Source organism: Leopardus geoffroyi, chromosome B1 (assembly GCF_018350155.1).
Source record: "Leopardus geoffroyi isolate Oge1 chromosome B1, O.geoffroyi_Oge1_pat1.0, whole genome shotgun sequence".
Lineage (NCBI taxonomy): Eukaryota > Metazoa > Chordata > Mammalia > Carnivora > Felidae > Leopardus > Leopardus geoffroyi.
Genome location: NC_059327.1, coordinates 165,543,259 through 165,564,228, shown reverse-complemented (window position 1 = coordinate 165,564,228; position 20,970 = coordinate 165,543,259). Strand labels below are relative to the sequence as shown.

Below are 20,970 nucleotides of genomic sequence, written 5' to 3'. Positions count from 1 at the left end.
GAGGGGCGCCTGGGTGGCTCAGTCGGTTGAGCATCCAACTTTGGCTCAGGTCACAATCTCACATCCGTGGGTTCAAGCCCCTGCATCGGGCTCTGTGCTAACAGCTCAGAACCTGGCGCCTGCTTTGGGATTCTGTGTCTTCCTCTCTCTCTGCCCCTCCCGTGCTCATGCTCTCTTTCTTTCTCAAAAAATAAAATGAAAATGTTAAAAAAAAAAAAAAAAAGAAAAATCTCTTGGAGGAACCCTCATTAATGTCATGTATATTACTAGGTAATATTCTTTATATATGTTTGCCTGCTCATACTAATGTTTATTTTGGAGAGGTTCTTTTGTTTGTTTCTGTTTTTGTTTTTATTATAGTAATGATTTGAACCATAAAATTTTTTGTATTAACCATAAAATAACATGGTATGAATAATGTCCTCACTTTTAAAAGAGGTGGTACTCATCAGTTGTTAGATGAATCATCAGTTGCTGTTGGATGCTCTGGAAACTGTGTATTTTCTTTTCAAATTTTTATTTAAATTCTAATTAGTTGATATACAATGCAATATTGGTTTCAGGAGTAGAATTCAGTGATTCATTACTTACATACAACATCCAGTGTTCATCATAACTAAGTGCCCTTCTTAATGCCCACCACCCATCTAGCTCACCCCCCACCAACCCCCTTCCATCAACCCTCAGTTTGTTCTCTATCAATAAAAATCTCTTATGGTTTATTTCCCTCTCTTCCTTTTCCCCTTCCCATATGTGTATCTGTTTTGTTTCTTAAATTCCACATATGACTGAAGTCATACAGTATTTGTCTTTTCCTGACTGACTTATTTTGCTTAGCATTATATACTCCAGCTTCATCCATGTTGTTGCAAATGGCAAGATTTCATTCTTTTTGATGGCTGAACAATATCCCATTGTTTATATATACCACCTCTTCTTTATCCATTCATCAGTCAGTGGACATTTGGGCTCTCTCCATAGTTTGGCTATTGTTGATAGTACTGCTGTAAGTATTGGGGTGCATATACCCCTCCAAATCTGTATTTTTGTATCCTTTGGATAAATACCTGGTAGTGCAATTGCTATGTCATAGGGTAGTTCTGTTTTTAACTTTTTGAGGAACCTCGATACTGTTTTGCAGAGTGGCTGCACCAGTTTGCATTCCCACCAACGGTGCAATAGAATTCCCCTTTCTCCACATCCTTACCAACACCTGTTGTTTCTTGTGTTAATTTTAGTCATTCTGACAGGAGTGAGGGGGTGTCTCATTGTAGTTTTGATTTGTATTTCCTTGATAATGAGTGATGTTGAGCATCTTTTCATGTGTCTGTTAGCCATCTGGATGTCTTCTTTGGAAAAGTGTCTATTCATGTCTTTTGCTCCTTTCTTCACTGGATAATTTTTTTTTTGGATGTTGAGTTTGATAAGTTCTTTATAGATTGTGGATACTAATCCTTTATCTGATATGTCGTTTGCAAATATCTTCTCCCATTCCGTCGGTTGTCTTTTAGTTTTGTTGATTTTTTTTTCCTTCTCTGTGCAGAAGCTTTTTATCTTGATGAACTCCCAATAGTTCACTTTTGTCAACTATGTATTTCAAAATAGAAAAACAGTCAACTATGTATTTCAAAATAGAAAAACAGTCAACTAGATTTTGGTGGAAGGCATTGTTCCTATCTCCTTTTGAATTTAAGTTAATAGTCAAGGTGTTCTCCATCAGTATTGTACATTCTGGATTTTCCTTTTTTTTTTTTTTTTTTTTTGGTCTGTTATTTTCCTATTCTCACTTCCCATGATGCCATGTTAAATGTTTTTTTAGAAGAAGAGTAAAGTTTACTATCTCATTGTGCGTAGAGTGTGGTTATAAAAGCTACTTCTCATGTAAATTTAAAGCTCTCATTTTTAGATACTTAACATAACAACACTTTTTCTAATTGGGTTTTCAGGAAACAGATGTGGTACCAGACACCAGGCTTTTGGACAAATTTAATCAGATTACACCTCAGCTTTTTACACCACTAGATGAGACTGCCCCAAATCCACCACTGGAGACTTTGTATATCATTGACTTCTTTATTGCATTGGCAATTTGCAACACTGTAGTGGTTTCTGCTCCTAACCAACCACGACAAAAGGTAAAGTCTCTAATGCAAACAAGGATCACCTTCTAGAAGAGAACTTTGGGTTTAAATGTACTTGTACTGGCCTTGTTATGTAGATAATAATTAACACTATTACTAATGATAATAATAATAGCAGTTAACACACAGCACTTAATCTGTGTTCCGGACATATGTTCTAAGTGATTTACTGGTATTAACATGTGCAATCCTCCGAACAACTTCCTAAATTGGGTAATATTACTCCACTATTCCCCATTTTGCCATTGAGGTTAAGTAACTATCCTGGGGTCACAGAGCCAGTATGTGAGGGAAGCAGGATTTGAACCCATGAAGTAGGACTCAGTGCTGCTCTACTATTTTGCCTCTAGAAGGATAGCTGATGAGAACAGTTCTGGTGGAATGTGGCTGTGCTCATTTTGCAGTTTCCTTACCCAATCAAAGCTTCTTTGAGGCTTCTGAGACCTCCAACGTCATATGCACTACATCAGGCAAAATTTAAAGTATTACATTCATTATCATGTTTCATGATAGGGTACCTTTTTCATGTACCAGTTGGGTTAGTTCTAACTCAATTTAAAATCCAGCACATTTATAGTGTACCAAGATTCTGCAGTTCCCACAAAAGCTAGATTTAAAAAGCCTATTTGTAGCTTAGAATTTATGGAAAAATTCATTTTCAATTAAAAAGAAAAACTTGTTTTAAAGACTGGTGATTCACCACATGCTGTGCTGTGTTCCTCGTGCAAAGAACTCTCTTCCCTTTTGCACACACCCACTTAAATTCAGTTTGCAGCACAACCCAGTTACATTTTAATTTCCCATCAGATCATCTTTTTTTGGCAAATTCAGAGGTGGTCAACTTTACCATAAAAATAACTTATTTCCAATTAAGCTTTTATCAGAAAACTGTTTTTATAACGTTTTCAATTAGAGAGTTGCTCTTTGGAAAGTGATTATGTACTTAGAGAATAAATTACTGGATATTTTTTCCTCCTCGTGTAACAGTTTTTCTCATGCATCTGTGTCCAAAGTAGGCATCTTCTGGTGTTTTTTTGTTTGAAAATGTTGTTGCCTTATCCCCAAAGAATAGGATATGCTGTTGTCTGAAAGAAAATCTTTAGAGCTATAAAAGCCTAAGCTTTATGATATTTTGAGGTAATGATAGACCATGACTAATAAGTTAATCAGAATCTGTCAGGAATATGAAAACCTCATCTGTGGTTGTTTCTCTTCATTTCTGAGTTGCTGATAAGTCTGAAAATTGACCAGCATAGGTGTCTCCAACTATCCAAAGATTAATAATGTTTAGGAAAACACTTCCATATTTTGGGCTTTTCAGAATGAGAAAATTTTAGGATTTAATTGGCCTTCATAATTAATATTAAACTCTAAGTTTAATCACTGATAAAAGTTGAGAGCTAGAAAAGAAAATAAGGCTACAAATTAGAAAAAAATATGTAATAGAAATTCACATTCACTGTGAATTTCTGCTAATAAGCTAATAATTTCTGCTGATAACACTTTAAGTGACTTTGTTCACTGGCCTTTTTAAAACAACAGAAAAAGTCATGGTAACAATCTTATAGATTCTGAAAAATAAAAGAAGAAAACAACCCATTTTGTTAATCTTTTAGCTTTCTTTCAATGTTTTAAATGCATATTATCACTCATTTGTTCTTATGTTCATACAATTTTTATTTTTATGTTGTTCACATGAATTTTATATTTTAAAGCTTTACCAATTTTACCCCATAGGCTTTATAAACTTTATTTTGTAAGGACTGTATAACATTTCAGGAAGATTTTTCTGCTTTGCTATTTTTGAATACTTAATTTGCTTATAATTTTTAAATTGCTATTGCTAGGATGTACATAATAAAGATTATGGATCACCTATATTTTAAGTTATTCATTAGGAAAAATTGCTTTAATATGCCCACTGCTGGCAATATTGGCATTTTATATCTTTTGCTATTATTTGCCAAATTTCTTTCTAAATGGTTGTAGAAATTTATAGTGCCATCAACGTTAGCACATCTTTTTCATTATGGCCATTTTAATTTTTGTTAATGTTTTCTGGGACAGTTTTTTTTAATGTTTATTTATTTTGAGAGAGAGAGAGAACATAATGAGGGAAGGGGCAGACAAAGGCAGAGAGAGAATCCCAAGCAGGCTCTGTGCTGCCAGCACGAAGCCTGATGCGGGGCTCAACCTCACAAACCTTGAGATCATGACCTGGGCTGAAATCAGGAGTCGGACACTTAACCAACTGCGCCACCCAGGCACCCCTTTTCTGGGGCAGTTTTAAGTATGAAGAAGCAGGCTGCTAGTTATTTAAGGAGGGGTAATTCTTATCTACTTTTTTCCTGGTTTGACTTCAACATGGTTATGAACTGCTTTTGACTATATGATGGAGACCCTCCCAAATCGTCTTCCCTAGATTGGACTCTCATCACTGAGTGGAATGCCTATCAAGTCCTTGGAAGAGATTAAAAACCTCTTCCAGAGATTGTCTGTGCGAAGATCAAGTTCGCCATCACTTGCCAGTGGGAAAGAGCCATCTTCTGGGATCCCAAGTGCCTTTGTGAGCAGACTCTCTCTCTTTAGTCGAATGAAACTGGCTTCACCTGTGGAGGAAGAGGTCTCCCAAACTAGCGAGAGCCCTCAGGACTCTCGTAATTCTGCTCGCCCGACGGGGACTGAGAAACAGAACTGTGATGCAGGCCTCACCGATGGCAAGGTGGAATGCTCCCCTGGACAGCCATTGGCCTCCAGCCTGTGTTATGAGGCTGAGAGCCCAGACGAAGCGGCCTTGGTGTATGCCGCCCGGGCTTACCAATGCACTTTACGGTCCCGGACACCAGAGCAGGTCATGGTGGACTTCGCTGCTTTGGGGCCATTAACGTTTCAACTCCTGCACATCCTGCCCTTCGACTCAGTAAGAAAAAGAATGTCTGTTGTTGTTCGACATCCCCTTTCCAACCAAGTCGTGGTATACACAAAGGGTGCGGATTCTGTAATCATGGAGTTGCTCTCTGTGGCTTCCCCAGGTGAGTTCATACAGAACTGAAAGCGGGGATATGAAGGGCTCAGAAATTCAAAGGCCACTCCAGATGGTTTAATAAAGACAAGCAAGTGGATATTTGGGGGATCAGCTGCACTTGGCAAAGTAGGGGAAGCTGCCTAGGATTTGGTGAGAAAGCATGTAAGTCTGGGGGCTATACAGACCTGGGTGCAGATCTGACCTATGTCTTGGTAAAGTTACCTACTACTCTGTGCCTAAGTGTTCAATAAATGGGGATTGTAGTACCTTTTTTGTAGGTTCCTCAGAGGTTTAATGACACGCCATATCCAGTATATGGAGAGCCTTTGTCCAGTGCCTACCAAATGGCAGGTGTTCAGTGAATGGCAGATAGCATTATTATAGTTACTGTTACTACTGTTACTGATGGTGTGGGAATGGTGTTTGTATTAAGTTCACGGTGCTTTTCCCCAGGGAGGAAGGAACAAGGGAAAGCTTTATTCTGAGGGTCCCTTTAATAAATGCACAGTTGGGACTCAAAACTACACGGTCTTTTGTTTGTTGTGGGGTAAGCCACCATTGTTTGTAAAACTTTGTCTTTAATTGGGCAGACTGGAGGGAATACTTGTGTTTTGTTAATTATTTCAGATGGAGCAAGTCTGGAAAAACAACAGATGATAATAAGAGAGAAAACCCAGAAACACTTGGACGACTATGCCAAACGAGGCCTACGCACGTTATGTATAGCGAAGAAGGTGAGGCTCTCAGGCGCATCTTCTTTATTCTTCCACCGTGTAGCCATCGTTTAATGACGAGCATGTGTCAAACCCTGGTCCGGATAATTGGCAAAGCCCCTGGATCATGGGCTTTCTGTTCACAGCTTCTCCCTTCCGTATGTATTGGCTGCTTGGAGTTTGTTCTCCAAAGCAGTGTTTTGCTTGGAGAACAAGCCACAAGGGTACCTAAAAGTTCTGTTCTCTGAGTTCTTATGTGCTGTGTTAGAAACCAGAGTATCAATTTCCGTGTGTCATTCTGGGCTCTAGCGAGTATGAAAGACAGGGATGTACAGGTAGATCAAAGTATCAGTGCATTAATTGCCATCCATTATAATTTTTAAATACGAGGCTCTCCAGGAAGCCTGAATTGGAGACTGTAGCGAACACCTAAGACAAATGTAGGGATCGCTCATTTCTCACCCAAATTCTAGTTCTGACGAGCTGCATTAGGGAAGCTGGGATCCATTGCAGACTCTTAGTCAATATTTAGTCACCCAGCTGCATATAGAATCAAAAGCCTGCCCCACACAAAGTTGTAAGAAAAATGGAGAGTTTCAAGATGAAAGCAAAAGGAGAGAATGTTGCCTTTTCAAGTGGAATGATCCTGTCCCTGATAAAAATGCAGCCCAATAGGGGCGCCTGGGTGACTCAGTCGGTTAAGCGTCCGACTTCAGCTCAGGTCACGATCTCACGATCTCGCAGTCCGTGAGTTCAAGCCCCGCGTCGGGCTCTGGGCTGATGGCTCAGAGCCTGGAGCCTGCTTCCCATTCTGTGTCTCCCTCTCTCTCTGCTCCTCCCCCGTTCATGCTCTGTCTCTCTCTCTGTCTCAAAAATAAATAAACGTTAAAAAAAAAATTAAAAAAAAAATGCAGCCCAATAGATGTCAGATTTTTCCTAAGTCAGATTACCTTGTGAGTGAGAATAAGTAGATAGAGAAGTTGCCTCACCCCCTCCACCTCACGTTGCTTTTTGAGAAACCGAAATGTGGATTTCTCCCTCTATGGCAACCTGAAGAAAGAGGAAAATGTATCATTGGTTCCTTCTCCAGGAATTTCATTTAATATTTTTGGAAGAGTACTTCCTTGCTCCGCTCATACAGCTCCCTCTCTCTTTTCACCTTTACAAATAACTAACTCCACAAACTAACCGTCAAAAGATATTAGCGGTGCTGTTGGCTATGTAATACCTCAAACTGAGCAGTCCTGACACCACTTTCTCAACTGCACCATTAGAATCTTTCTAGATTTAACTGCCACGTGGAGACTTCTTCCAACTGCGTACCCCCTGGGTTAATTAAAGAAATTAACCCACTCTCATCATGTATGTTGCCTAGAATTTCCAAGAACTACTGAGCTATCATGTCCATCCATTATCAGTGTTAAAGAAGTCTGACCATAGAGCTTGGGAAGGTTGTGACCAGGTGGTGTGAGAACCTGGCATAAGTATGTCTAGAGAGAGGAATACCGAAAACAGGTTGATGGCTTGGTATTCAGCTAGTGGTCAGTCCTGGTGGGATCCCACAAGATGATCTGGCCTGTCTCATAGCTCTTTTTACCCCCCTAGGTCATGAGTGACACTGAATACGCAGAGTGGCTGAGGAACCACTTTTTAGCAGAAACCAGCATTGACCACAGGGAAGAGTTACTCCTTGAATCTGCCATGAGGTTGGAGAACAAGCTAACTTTACTTGGTAGGTAGACTCTGTTGTGTTGTCTGAATGGACAATTTTGAAAAACACTGGCTCTCTCTAAGTAAGTTATTCACCAGTTGTTTTTTCCCCCCTACTTTGATCTAATAGAACACATAGTTCTGTCTACCGTGTCCAGTCTGATCTCTACCCGGTTTCCAATTCTTTTCATTCTGTTTTCTGCTGCAGTGAACTAGACTCCATTTATGGTGGGATCAGGGTGGTCGTCCTTAAGAAGATCATTTAAAACCTTATCACTTTAACTTAGAATACCAAGTCAAATAAATATCCTGGTTCCCCCTGGTTCAAGAGGACTTCCAGCTTAAGTTTCTTGCCAGGCCTTGGATAAGGTACTTACTATGTGTTGTCTCTTTGAACCTTCACAACAAATCTCTAAATTATTTGGAGGAAACTTGGGGCACAGAGCAGCTCATTGACTTGTTCAAAGTCACACTAACAGCTGATAGAGCTGCAGAGAAACTCGGGTCTACCTAGCAACAGGGCCTGTGTGCTTTGTATGTACCTGCAACTGGACCAATGAAATTTTCTCTCTTCTCTTACTTCCTGATTGCTGGTAAAAGTTGCACAAACGGCACCTCTTGTCTCAGACTGAGCTGTGCCTTGAAATCATCTGGGGCACTTTAAGATACTAGTGCAGGGCACCTGGGTGGTGCAATCGGTTAAGCATCCCACCTTGGCTCAGGTCATGATCTCAGTTTGTGAGTTTGAGCCCCATGTCAGACTCTCTGCTGACAGCACAGTACCTGCTTCAGAGCCTCCCTCTCCGCTCTCTCTGCCCCTCACCTGCACTCATGCACTCTCTCTCTCTATCAAAAATAAATAAACATTAAAAAAAAGTTAAAAAAGGGCACCTGGGTGGCTCAGTCGGTTAAGTGTCCGACTTTGGCTCAGGTCATGATCTCACGGTTCATAGGTATGAGCCCCGCATTGGGCTCTATGCTGACAGCTCAGAACCTGGAACCTGCCTCAGATTCTGTGTCTCCCTCTCTCTGCCCCTCCCCACTAGCACTCTGTCTCTCTGTCTCTCTCAAAAATATATAAACATTAAGAAAAATTTTTTAATAAAAAAACCTGCATCCTATTCTCAGGGATTCTGATTCAGTTGGTCTGATGTGTGACTGGGACATTGGAATTTTCAAAAGATCCCCAAGGAATGCTGAGCCAGCCAAGGTTGAGAACCACTGTCTCCGAGTCTGGACATCTAGATTCTTTTTTTTTTTTTTTAATTTTTTTTTTTTCAACGTTTATTTATTTTTGGGACAGAGAGAGACAGAGCATGAACGGGGGAGGGGCAGAGAGAGAGGGAGACACAGAATCGGAAACAGGCTCCAGGCTCTGAGCCATCAGCCCAGAGCCTGACGCGGGGCTCGAACTCCCGGACCGCGAGATCGTGACCTGGCTGAAGTCGGACGCTTAACCGACTGCGCCACCCAGGCGCCCCTGGACATCTAGATTCTAATCTAAGTGCTAACATAGCAAGAGACCAGTATCGGAGCTCCATTCCTCTGGTTCAGAGAAAAACAATGATCCCACTTTGTGTCGAGTCACTAGAGTAATAGTGCTGTCCTACGTCATTTCTTTGTGACAGCATCAGTTGTATGGGTCTACCTCTCCTTGTCTGAAATTCAAACTCAAAAACGCTCTGTGGGTTTAGTGCCAGAACTCATTTGGCTATAAAAATCAGGCCTGGTCTGATAAACTTTTGTAAGTCTTTATTTTCCTAACTAGTGTGAACATTTGAAAGTTTTCCACAGAAATATTAATATGTTTGGTTATCAGATACTTCAAAATATGATAGATGCACTATATTACCTTCATAAAATATGAAAAAATTTGAATTCCAAAACTTACCTGGCCCCGGTTGTTTTAGCAAAAGGAATTATGGACTTCTAATATCTATTTTTAATGCTGTTTCATAATATAAGCCACTTATTGGCAAGAACATTCTTTGAAAGCCTGTCCTTACCCTTGGGAGTGTCACAGAATTACAAAATCATAGAGAAAGTTTGCATAAGTAACTGAAACGAGTCCCCCTCAATTTACGGATAGGAAAGCTAGCCACAAGGAAAACAAGTAAGTTTAATAAGCTCATTGATTCCTAAGGCTTCCCTCCCAGAATATTACTTTGTATATGATTTTGGTCTGGGTCCACACTTCTTTGAATCTCCGGAAGCTGCTGGCACAGTTCGGGTAGTTCAGGATTGGGTTGACAAACAGATACAGTTCACTTATAGCCTAGGTGAGCTCCTACTGGCTTCAGTTTCTCACAGGCTCTGTTGCACTTTGGCTATCTTTTAGGTGCTACTGGCATTGAAGACCGTCTGCAGGAGGGAGTCCCCGAGTCTATAGAAGCCCTTCAAAAAGCCGGCATCAAGATCTGGATGCTGACAGGGGACAAGCAGGAGACAGCTGTCAACATAGCTTATGCATGCAAACTACTGGAGCCAGATGACAAGCTCTTTATCCTCAATACCCAGAGTAAAGTATGTGTAATGAGATTGAGTCTTTTTTTTTTTTTTTTTTCATAGCCAAGGGAGCATTTGTGATTTGATGAATGGAAGGAGGAAAAAAAACCAATAACCATTAGCTCCTTGATAATTACTTCTTCTATCCAGCAACCTAGCTTGTGCTTGGGAAGGTACCATAGTTCTTCTAAAGGCTTCATGGTTTAACATGATTCAAAGAAATTGTTGCTATAGAAAGTTGCCTTTTTATTTTCTATCTGCTTTCCCTCACCCCCCATTGGATTTCCAGGGATCTGATAAGATTTAGCCCATAATGAAAAACTATGTCAAATTCTTGGACAGGAATATACCTGTATTTCAAGTTGAGGGGAAGTGATGATTTCTCTCAGAATTAGGTGAGTAAATTGGTATTTTTATGGTTAATTCCAAAAATAGACTCTCGGGATAATTATGCCCTCTAGTGGTAATTCTTAGATAGTACCGTTGAGAATGTCAAGTTTGTAGAACTGTTTTAAGGTAAGGGAAATTTTTTTTTTTCCTTAAGGAGTTTAAGAGGTTTGGATACAGCTTTTTTTTTTTTTTTATAATTGTCCCTGCCCCACCTCCCATTAAATTCTAACACAAATTTCTAATGAGTTGAATAGGTTTTGTTTTGTTTTGTTTTTTAATTTTCCAGTATAGTAATAACCTCTGAGATTTGTGCATGCCGCTTAATTAGCTTGGAAAACCTTTCTCCCTCCTTCCTCAAAGTCAGACTTCATCAGTGGCATCCATACTCTGCCAGCAACCCGCCTCTCAGAAATCCTCTGGAGCTTCTCATCTGGATCACATCTTGGGGCTGTCACAGGCTGCCATGTTTGGTTAGCCATGTTATTATGGTCGGGCCTCAGTCAATACCTAACCAGATCATATATTTTAAGGAAAGAGAACTTTCCTTTTCAACACAGGGTGGGTTCTCCTTGGCAGTTGGCTGTGATCCAGAGACCCATAACCACAACCTCCAGCCAGCTCCTAGTACCAGCCAGGTCTGAGCACAAGAAAATTGTCATTAGTCATTTTGGTCACTAAAATGGATGTGCCCTAAGGCTGGTAAGACCCTGGTTCATTTACTTGGTCTGTCAGTGATCAGGTATGTGACGTTGGAGAGTTTTCTTCTGGACCTTTTCCCTAACCTGTGATGTGAGAGTAACATCTATTTCATAGGATCATTGTAGGCATTAAATGAGAAAATATAAACTATAAATTAAACATGTAGTACCTGTCAGAAAGGGTTCAATTACCATTGAAAAGGAAGTCAGTTCTTTTTATTTGATTTCAACTTTGACATTTTTATGAGCAGTAAAATCCATAGGATCATAGAGCTTATTTGTAAATACACAATTAGAGTTGAAGATATTTAAAGTTACCAATTCAAGAAGTCTTTATAGAGTATCCACTGTGGACTGTTCTAAATGCAAAAAATACATTTTTTTTTTTTAATTATCAAAAGCTGTTCCACCTATGTGAATTTTCCAGGTAACAGAGCACAGTGAACACAATTTAGTTTTATGGTGACTCAAGTCCATCCATATAAGATGCCAGGCACATAGTAGGGGCTAAGTCACTATATTATTTTCATTTTTTTCCTCCCATTCTCCTCTATCCATCAGGAGATGCTAAGAATTAAAAAAGAAAGATCACGGAACCTGGTTGGCCAGTTAGTGAAGAAATTGCTTCTGTGACATTCTAAGTGAGCCACCTGGAAACCAGTAGAATATCTGGTCATTTCTGTAGTGTAGTACTTCAGCTTTACAAATTTCTATCAACTGTTGTTCCTAAATCTGCAAGTTAGATTACAATAAATGTCGCCACTTATAAACTTTACATAGTTTCCATTCTCATATAAGTCCTGGGTCTGTTTTTTTGTGGGGGAAAGGTTAATATAATTATATATTGGATTCTTTATTGCCTTTTGATATATAAAGGCCTTTCAGGATTCATCATTTAATTTTTAAGTTTTGTTTTTATTATTTCACTTATAATTTTTTCCTGAGATAGTAACTTTATTTTCATGCTGGTTAGAATCCATAGAAAGCTTTCTTATTCGTGATCTTACTTGACAGTTACAACAAGGCCACAGATCAGGTAAAATTATCCTCATTTTTATAGCCTGAAACTCCAAAAGGTTGTGGTTTGTCTGCTCACAGCTGATTACTTGTCAAGCATACATTTTTTATTGAATTACATATTATATAATCTATATCCATCTGTAGTTATTCTCATTATTCGTGGAGTTAAGTTCTATACGTTGCTGCAAATTCTGTATTAGTGAATACTGAACCAAACGTAGGATTAGGTTGCCATAAGCCTCTGGTCACAACATTGTGTCAACCAATCAATAGAGAACCTCGTTCCGTGCGTGTTTCTGTTTAAAAACAATTTATTGTATGTATTATAACATTGAATTTATGGCCAATCACAACCTTCTAGTACATAGGACCCCTAGACAGCACTGTGCACTTCAGCAGCGCTATGCTTGGAGGCCATTTTAAACAGTGAAATTAACAAGAAGCACAAACATACAGAAAAGGTGTCACCAAACAGTGAAAAGGACACTTATTTACAGTACAGGAGCTGACATAAGATAGAGCATCACCTTGTTCAGTTTCGGCTGGAGTCATATCACGTGACTCAAAAAATTTCTATCTGTGCATGTTTCCCAATGACCATGAAAGCACTACAAGTATTGATTGTGGGATTACAGATAAATTTTAGCAAGTAGGTGAATTCACAGATATGGAATCTGCAAATAATGAAAATTGAGTGTATATATATATTTCTATAACGAAACGTAATTTATAGAACTAAATGCATGCTCAAATAAGAGGATAAAAATGTCTATAATCATTCTATAAACATAAAACTACAGATGATTTATGTTCATATTTTAGAAGGCTTCCACTCAAGCCTGTATTCTGTGCACCCTGAGCATACAAAGGCTGTCATTATGTATTGTATAGTATTGTAATTGTGTTTTTTCACTTAACAAATGCCTTAAGTATCATCTCATGTTAATAGACACGCTGATTTTCAATGACTCAAGGGTATGTTACCTTCTGAATATATCGTTTTAATATAACCAAACTCTAGAAGGTTTTTTAAAATAACTTTTTACTATTATATGTTGAGCCTATAAAGGGCATATTTGATTCACCTTTGTATACTTTTCCTCAGAAGTTTTTGACATGTATGGGATCAGAGTGACATGTATGGGACCTGTGAGTGAGGGGATCTCTTACGAATGAACTCTTTCAGTCTTTTTTTTCTTTTTCTTTCAGTCTTAATGTCTAAACTTAAATGCAGTGCTCGTGGATTTTGTTAGGCTCTGTCCTTAGTGGTCACTTGACACAATAATTTCTGGGTAATTTTATTGTCAGTCTTCTTGAGTAGAATCCATCCAATGAGTATTTATTGAGTGTCTGATGTGACCCTCTCTCAGACATTGTGAAGGCTTCAAAAGTAAATTAAAAATGATATCTGTCTTCATGGTACTTCTTAACTATGTGAGGTGAAGAGAGTGGAGGGATGTACACAGACCAAACGTGACAAGCACCACTGAAAACATCCCAACCAGAACATAAGCTCGATGAGGGCAGGGGTCTTCTTGTGCTCATTGGCCAATCCCCAGTGCCTAGGATGTTTTCTAGTATAAAGTGGTTTCTTAATAAACCACTGTGAATGAATGAATGTTGAGTCCAAAAGAAGATAAAAATAGTAACTATTATTTTTTAAATTCTGTGTCATGCCTTACACTAGGAACTTTGCACACATTATTTCACTTCTTCTTGACAATGATGTTATAATGTGTAGACATTTGCATTTTCTGATGAGAAAGCTGAGGTTCAGAGAGGTTACATAATTTTCCTAATGTCAAGCAGATAGTAAATGGTAGAAAAAGACCAAAGAACTCTGGGGAGTCACTGTTTGAGAAGGTAAATTGTACAAATAAATAAATTCTCAGCTATTTTTAGTTGCAGAATTGGGGATGAGAGGTCTCTTCCATCCTATTAACTGATCTCCTCCCTCCTCCCCCCCCACCCCGATCTCTGTGGAAAAGCTGGGAGGTCTTCAAAACTAACGGCTCGAGGAACTGCCTTTATACAGCAGTTGCTAAAGAATGATAATGATAAATTTAGCTGGGTATGGCCACCAAGGGAGCCCTAAGGCCAAGTGTCTTTGCCTCTTGTTTCAAGGATGCCTGTGAGATGCTGATGAGCACAATTTTGAAGGAACTTCAGAAGAAGAATCCAGCCTGTCCAGAGCAAGCATTGTTAAGTGAGGGCTTACACCAGTCCCCAGCCACACAGGACTCAGGGCTGCGGGCTGGACTCATCATCAATGGGAAGACCCTGGAGTTCGCCCTGCAGGAGAGTCTGCAGAAGCAGTTCCTGGAGCTGACTGCCTGCTGTCAAGCTGTGGTCTGCTGCCGAGCCACCCCCCTGCAGAAAAGCGAGGTAGTGAAGTTGGTGCGCAACCATCTCCACGTGATGACGCTGGCCATCGGTGAGTGGGGATGGAACCAGCCGCGTGCTCCTCACTTTCATGCCACACTAGGGGCTGATCCTTCTGTTCCGTCCTTCCTTCTGTACTTCTGTCTACCCTTCTGTCTGTCTGTCCTTTCCCTCCCCCACTTTCCTTCTCCCTTTCCTCCCTGCTTCCTCCCTATCCTCCACTCCTTCCCTTCTTGCCTTCATCACCTTTTGACCACTTGCTTCGAACCACATGGTCGGGATGTGATGCGGAAAACAACATAGTAGGACTTTGGGTTACATGTGAGATCCCCAAATCAACTAAGTTAAGGAGGGTAAATGTACTGAATCATAAAACTGAAAAATCTAGGGGTTCTACCTTCAGAAAAGTTAAATTTAGGGACATGAACAAATCATTTATTTATTCATTCAAGAAATATTTATCGAGTGCCTTCTGTGTCCCAGACATTTTTCTAGGCACTGGAGATAAAGGAGTATATAAATTGACAAAGTACTTTTTTCCTAAGGAGCTTATATCCACTAGAAGGCATATAGTAAAAAATGAAACAAAACAAAAAAGCCATACATATATATCAGATAGTGACAAACTATTAAAAAAAATAAAGCAGAGCTAGGAGACGTAGAGCACTAGGGGAGGGAGGGGGGCTGCTAGCTTAAATGTTTTTCAGAGCCAATCTCTGAAGTTTGCAGGTGGGCAGAGATTTGAAGAGAATGATCAGGGAGCCACGGAGATCTGAGGGGAGAACATTCCTGGTGAGGGCAGTGAAAGTGAAGACTGTGGGCTAAATTTGGGGTGCCTCAAGACCCAAGCAGGTTGAGCAAAGGGAAGAGTTTTCTAGGCGAGTGATGGGCAGAGAGGTGGCAGGTGGCCAAATCACGTAGGGTCCTGGAGGCCATTATACATTTTTGGCTTTTATCTGAGGAGGTAGGGAGTCTTGGGAGAACTTTGAACAGAGAAGGAAAATGATCTGCTTTAAATTTAAGAGGGTCACATGGCTACTGTGTTGAGAGTAACGGTTGGATGCAAGGACATAGGTAAAGAGGCTACTGGAATGGAGAGTTGGGAGGCTACTGGAATAATTCAGGCAAAAGGTGGTGGTGGCTTGAGCCCAGATGAGACATGAAACACGGTCAGCTAATAGACATGGTTTGGAAAAAGAGCTGGTGACACATGCTGATGAATTTCATGTGTGGTATGATAGAAGGCGTTAAGGGAAACAAGAAGATTTTTGTCTCTGAGAGCAGAGGGGATGGAACCAGGAGGGCAGGGGAATCAGGAACGGGGACACATGCATCTGAAATTTGAACAGGTCCATAGAGATCTGAGCAGGGATGTGTCAGGTGGGCAGCTCGATAGGAAGTCTGGAATTTAGCAGTGAGGGATTGGCTGGAGATACAAATTGGGGAATTATAAGTCTAGATGATACTTAAGGTCTGGCTAGTAGATGCGACCACCAAAATATGAGTATAAATGGAAGAGAGAAGCTGTGTGAGATTAAGCTCTGAGATACCGCAGTGTTCAGAAATGGCAAGATGAGGACTCAGCCATCTCTTGTAGCCTCTGTTTTCACCTGGATTGCTTTCAGTCTCAGGTAGCTTCTCCCCTCAGCGTGCTTGCTGATACAGCTGCCAAAAATTCCTAGGTTTACATCCTATCCTGTTAGCAACCTGAGTGAAAAGATAGCAACTCTTTTCAAGTTGCTGGAGTAAAGAATCAGGATGAGAGTGGAATTTTGTTCAGCTGTCTTATTGAATGAACATATAAATGAATGAATTGTTCAAGCCCCTGGATCCAGATGTTCCTGAGGCTAGAACTTCTGGGTATGTCAATTACATCATTGGAGTCAGGTGCCCATCTCTGAGCCAATCACCAAGGCCAGGAAACAGATGATGCTAATTGTCTAGATCTGGGTGAGTTGCCGTCCTACATCTGGGGTTTTCGGTTCATCCCTAATAAACCACATGGACTCAGAGTTCCCAAGCAAAATCAGGATACTGTTACCAGAAAACAGTGAATGATCAGTGGGCATTTGGGGACAACAAATGGTCATTACCAACGGGAATGTAATACTTCCCCTAAGAAGCTGCCAGTGTGTGGGGCGCCTGGGTGGCTCAGTCGGTTGAGCGTCCGACTTCGGCTCAGGTCATGATCTCGTGGTCTGTGAGTTCGAGCCCTGCGTCGGGCTCTGTGCTGACCGCTCAGAGCCTGGAGCCTGTTTCAGATTCTGTGTCTCCCTCTCTCTTTGACCCTCCCCCCGTTCATGCTGTCTCTCCCTGTCTCAAAAATAAATAACGTTAAAAAAAATTAAAAAAAAAAAAAGAAGCTGCCAGTGTGTTGGGGAGACCAAGAAATATGTAGCAGTCATAATATCATATGATAGAGAAACGCAGGGTGGTGCCGGAGTCTAAGGAAGAGGCATCTGACCTAAAGGGAGGATGAGAAGGATTTCCCAGAGGAACTGACCTCTAAGCTGAGGGCAAGAGCAATTGAAATCCAGCCACGTGAGGTGGGGGTGGTGAGGGCAGTGTTACAGGATACGGAAACTGCATGAGCGGTGGCTGGAAGGAGCAGGGATATCTGGAAAATTGAAAGTAAAGTGAGGGGCATGGAAAAAAGGGGAGATAAGTCCAGAAAGGTTGCCTTAGCGTGAAGGATTTTTAAGGATTTTAAGTGTCGAATTTGGAATCCTTCCTCATGGCAGTGGGATGCCGCGCTTCATTTCTCTTTAACTGGCTTCCAGGTCATTTGCAGACCTAGGATCAACGTTGAAGGATTTGTTTGCTTGGGTGGTCGCTGTTGCTTTGCAAAAAGTCTGTATCTTTTCTTTACCCTTCATACGTTTCTCAGCTTTTCTTCTGTCTCCTGAAGGTGATGGTGCCAATGATGTCAGCATGATACAGGTGGCAGACATTGGGATAGGGATCTCCGGTCAAGAAGGCATGCAGGTGAGTGGATACCGTCCACCCATGTGCCACAGACTTCACCTGCCCACTCCAGGGCAATGTATTTTCACAGTAAAATCTCTGTTGTAGAGTGAGGCTGGCTGTGGCTAGATCAGGAGTGGGAGGCAGGAAGACAGGGAGTTGGTCTCTGCATTCATTCATTATCTACTGTGTGGGTGTTAGGGTATTTTCCTGGGTAATTTTAACCATGTGGTTCCCTTGTTCAGTTTAAAACATATAGCTCATCGGGGCGCCTGGGTGGCTCAGTGGGTTAAACGTCCGACTTTGGCTCAGGTCATGGTCTCGTGGTCTGTGAGTTTGAGCCTGTCGTCGGGCTCTGTGCTGACATCTTGGAGCCTGGAGCCTGCTTCGGATTCTGTGTCTCCCCCTCTCTCTGCCCCTCCCATGCTCATGCTCTGTCTTTCAATAATAAATAAATGTTAAAAAATTTTTTCTAAATATCGTTCATCTAGAACATAAAAATATATATATTTAGCCCTGCAATAGCTGTGTGACTTTTTTTTTAATTTTAAAGATATTTTCTTATGGTTTTATTTTATTTTTTTAATTTAAATTCAAGTTAATCAGCATGCACTATAGTCTTGGCCTCAAGAGTAGAACCCAGTGATTCGTCTCTTATATATGACACCCAGTGTGTATCCCAAAAATTGCCCTCCTTAATGCCCATCACCCCGTTAGCTTATCCCCCCACTCACCTCCCCTCCAGCAGCCCTTAGTTTATTCTAGCTGTGTGACTTTTGACACTGGTGAGAGCTACTAAGGATTTGAATAAAAGACCTACAGACCTAAAGAGGAAGGGAGGGAGATAATATTTGAGAGGGAGGGCGGTGCTCTTTGTATGTGTGTGTGTGTATGTGTGTGTGTGTGTATGTGTGTGTGTACACGTGTGAATATTAGATAGTGTTTTAGGCACAAAATTCAGATAAAATCTTGTCCAAAGACTGCTTTTCATGTATGGAGCAAATGCTGTTAGAGAAAGATAGGATAGAGGCTTAGGGTTTCCAGAGAATTGTAAATTATGACATTTTCTCCAACAGTTGAGAAATTCAGTGATCTCTTTGCCTGGCACATTATACATTGTTACATAGTGTCAAGACTACAATACTTTTAATATTCTTCCCAGTGAGGGAGAAGCAGATGCATATTGTGATGCATGGCATTCTTGCTACGGGAGCTGCTTTCCAGAAAAGTACATTTGCTGAAATTGGGTCGAGTGGTAACCAAAGAGAAGTCTTGTTTCATGTGACCAGACTGGAAAGCTGAATAGTAACTCCAGGCAGACCATCAAGTCTCTGTGTTCATGAGTTTTGTTTGTTTCGGTTTGGTTTGGCTTCGTCTGGTCTGCGTGTAACATTTAAACAACAGATCGGACCAGTTGGAGCCTGATGATGGTCAGGCTGTCATGCTGTGTCTGTTTTAACACATTTGATTGCTCAGGGTGGCATTCTCTCCCCCTTGTCTCTGCAGGCTGTGATGGCCAGTGATTTTGCCATTTCTCAGTTCAAGCATCTCAGCAAGCTCCTCCTTGTCCACGGGCACTGGTGCTATACACGGCTTTCCAACATGATTCTGTATTTTTTCTACAAGAACGTGGTATGTAGCTCCAGACAATCTGTCCCTTCCCCCTTTACACTTTCTTATTCTGCTAGCATAAGGGATGAGGAGGAAATGCCCCCACGTTAAGCGGCTCTGCTTGCTGATGTTTGGGGAGCAGCCAGGAGCACTCCTGCTGCCTTACCAGAAATAATCTGCGAATGTGCTCCGTTTCAGCTGCTGACAGCAAATTGCTAGCCTTGTCCGTCTGCTGGCGTTTTCTATTCCCTATGCTTCTAAATTCAATTAAGTCCTGTCTGGTTCATTTAAGACCTAATTTTTGACCTTCCATGAAAAGGTAGTGACAAGCAGAATTATGAAATGTATAATGCCGTCTGTCAGTAGAGAATGAAAATGTTTGCTTCCATTTTACAGAAGATACCAAAAAATACCTGGGGTCCTCAAACCGATGTCCCATGTTGTATGTGGAAGACACAGATGCCAGGGACAACCCAGTTATCATGCCTTAGCCTGTAGCTGGCTAACACTCAGAAATGAAGAATTCTCTGGCAAACCTGTAAAATGTATTTGTGGTTGAGAGTTATTTGATGGCCAAGGAACTTAATTTGGATTATATCGTTCCTAAAGGGGCAGAATTTGATGAGAATCTGAGCTTCTGATCTTTGACATACCATTTAAATTTCAGTCTCCTCCTTTATAAGATCGTGGTGACCTCAGATTGCTTCGCTTCACTTAAGTTCCTTCCAGGCAGAGTGATTATGTAAATATGTCATGATTTTTAGACTAAATTTATTCCTAGCCTTCAAAAAGTCCATAGGCAGTGCATTAATAGTAAACATAAATTTACATCACTCTATTGAAATACCACCTTTAGGAAAAAAATAACTTCAGTAGGTCATTTTTCAGATACTCCAGATGTGTAATTTAGATCCATGTATCTGTGTGTGTGTGTCTGTCTGTCTGTTGGTCAGCAGAACATTTTTTTTTTCTTTTGTCCTGTAGCACAATTAGCTTTTTTAAAATTCTGGGACTTAATGCTCACTGACTTCTAGGGAGGAACTGCCTTCCCAAGTTTTTTTTAAAATACTTTTGCAGTTTTTTTGCTCGGAGCTTGGAGCCTGCTTCGGGTTCTGTGTCTCCTTGGCTCTCTGCCCCTCCCCTGCTTGTGCTCTCACTCTGTGTCTCAAAAATAAATAAATGTAAAAAAAAAAAAATTGGAAATACTTTTGCATTTTCCTACCTTCTCCTCTTGTGGTGCAGCTCCTCTTTCCCCATAAAGCCCAGATTAAACCCAAGGGTTAAGAAACACTACTGTCAGAAAGAGAGGTGACGTATATTTTCAGAGAGTGGGGCAGTGTTTATTAGTAGAGACTCACCAGGGAACAAAGACGGAACAGAGACAGAAAGGCGGCTTTCTGCTGTGGAACCCTTGATGGCCATTCCCACTGATAACCTCACAATTTGTCTCTACCTCTTTTGTACCTAGCAAAACAGTGAATGCTTTGTAAACTACGGAGAAAAAGGCCCAGTACCAGAAGCCATTCAAGTAACGTATGTTTCTGAGACTGTGGTTCTTGGATCTAAGAAAACTTTTGAGATACTGATGAAGACTATGAATTCACTCCCCAAAACACATGCACCAAATTAATACATTTTCAGGAGCAGGGTGTGGTGTATGTCCATAGACCCTAGACTTAAGGATTATTCTAAGGATTGTGGCCCCTACCCTAAAGTATTCTAGTGTGTCTAGAATGCCAACAATAACATCTCAATATGTTTAAGGCACTCTACAGGTCACGGGCACTTTCTGAGTTGATCTTGATATCAAG

The 20,970-nt window shown here is 40.8% G+C and overlaps 1 protein-coding gene across 5 annotated transcripts in view; it reads left to right on the top strand.

Moving 5' to 3' along the window:
- ATP10D (ATPase phospholipid transporting 10D (putative)) overlaps positions 1-20,970 on the top strand; it is a 109,010-nt gene that overhangs the window by 69,811 nt on the left and 18,229 nt on the right. For 4 of the 5 annotated variants that reach the window (XM_045474158.1, XM_045474155.1, XM_045474160.1 and 1 more), the window contains 8 exons: positions 1,947-2,135; positions 4,564-5,173; positions 5,794-5,900; positions 7,485-7,611; positions 9,928-10,112; positions 14,327-14,636; positions 17,493-17,569; positions 19,055-19,180. In XM_045474158.1, coding sequence (XP_045330114.1) covers positions 1,947-2,135; positions 4,564-5,173; positions 5,794-5,900; positions 7,485-7,611; positions 9,928-10,112; positions 14,327-14,636; positions 17,493-17,569; positions 19,055-19,180 — 1,731 coding nt within the window. The remainder of the gene's footprint in view (positions 1-1,946; positions 2,136-4,563; positions 5,174-5,793; positions 5,901-7,484; positions 7,612-9,927; positions 10,113-14,326; positions 14,637-17,492; positions 17,570-19,054; positions 19,181-20,970) is intronic. The other variant, XM_045474156.1, reaches the window with a different exon arrangement.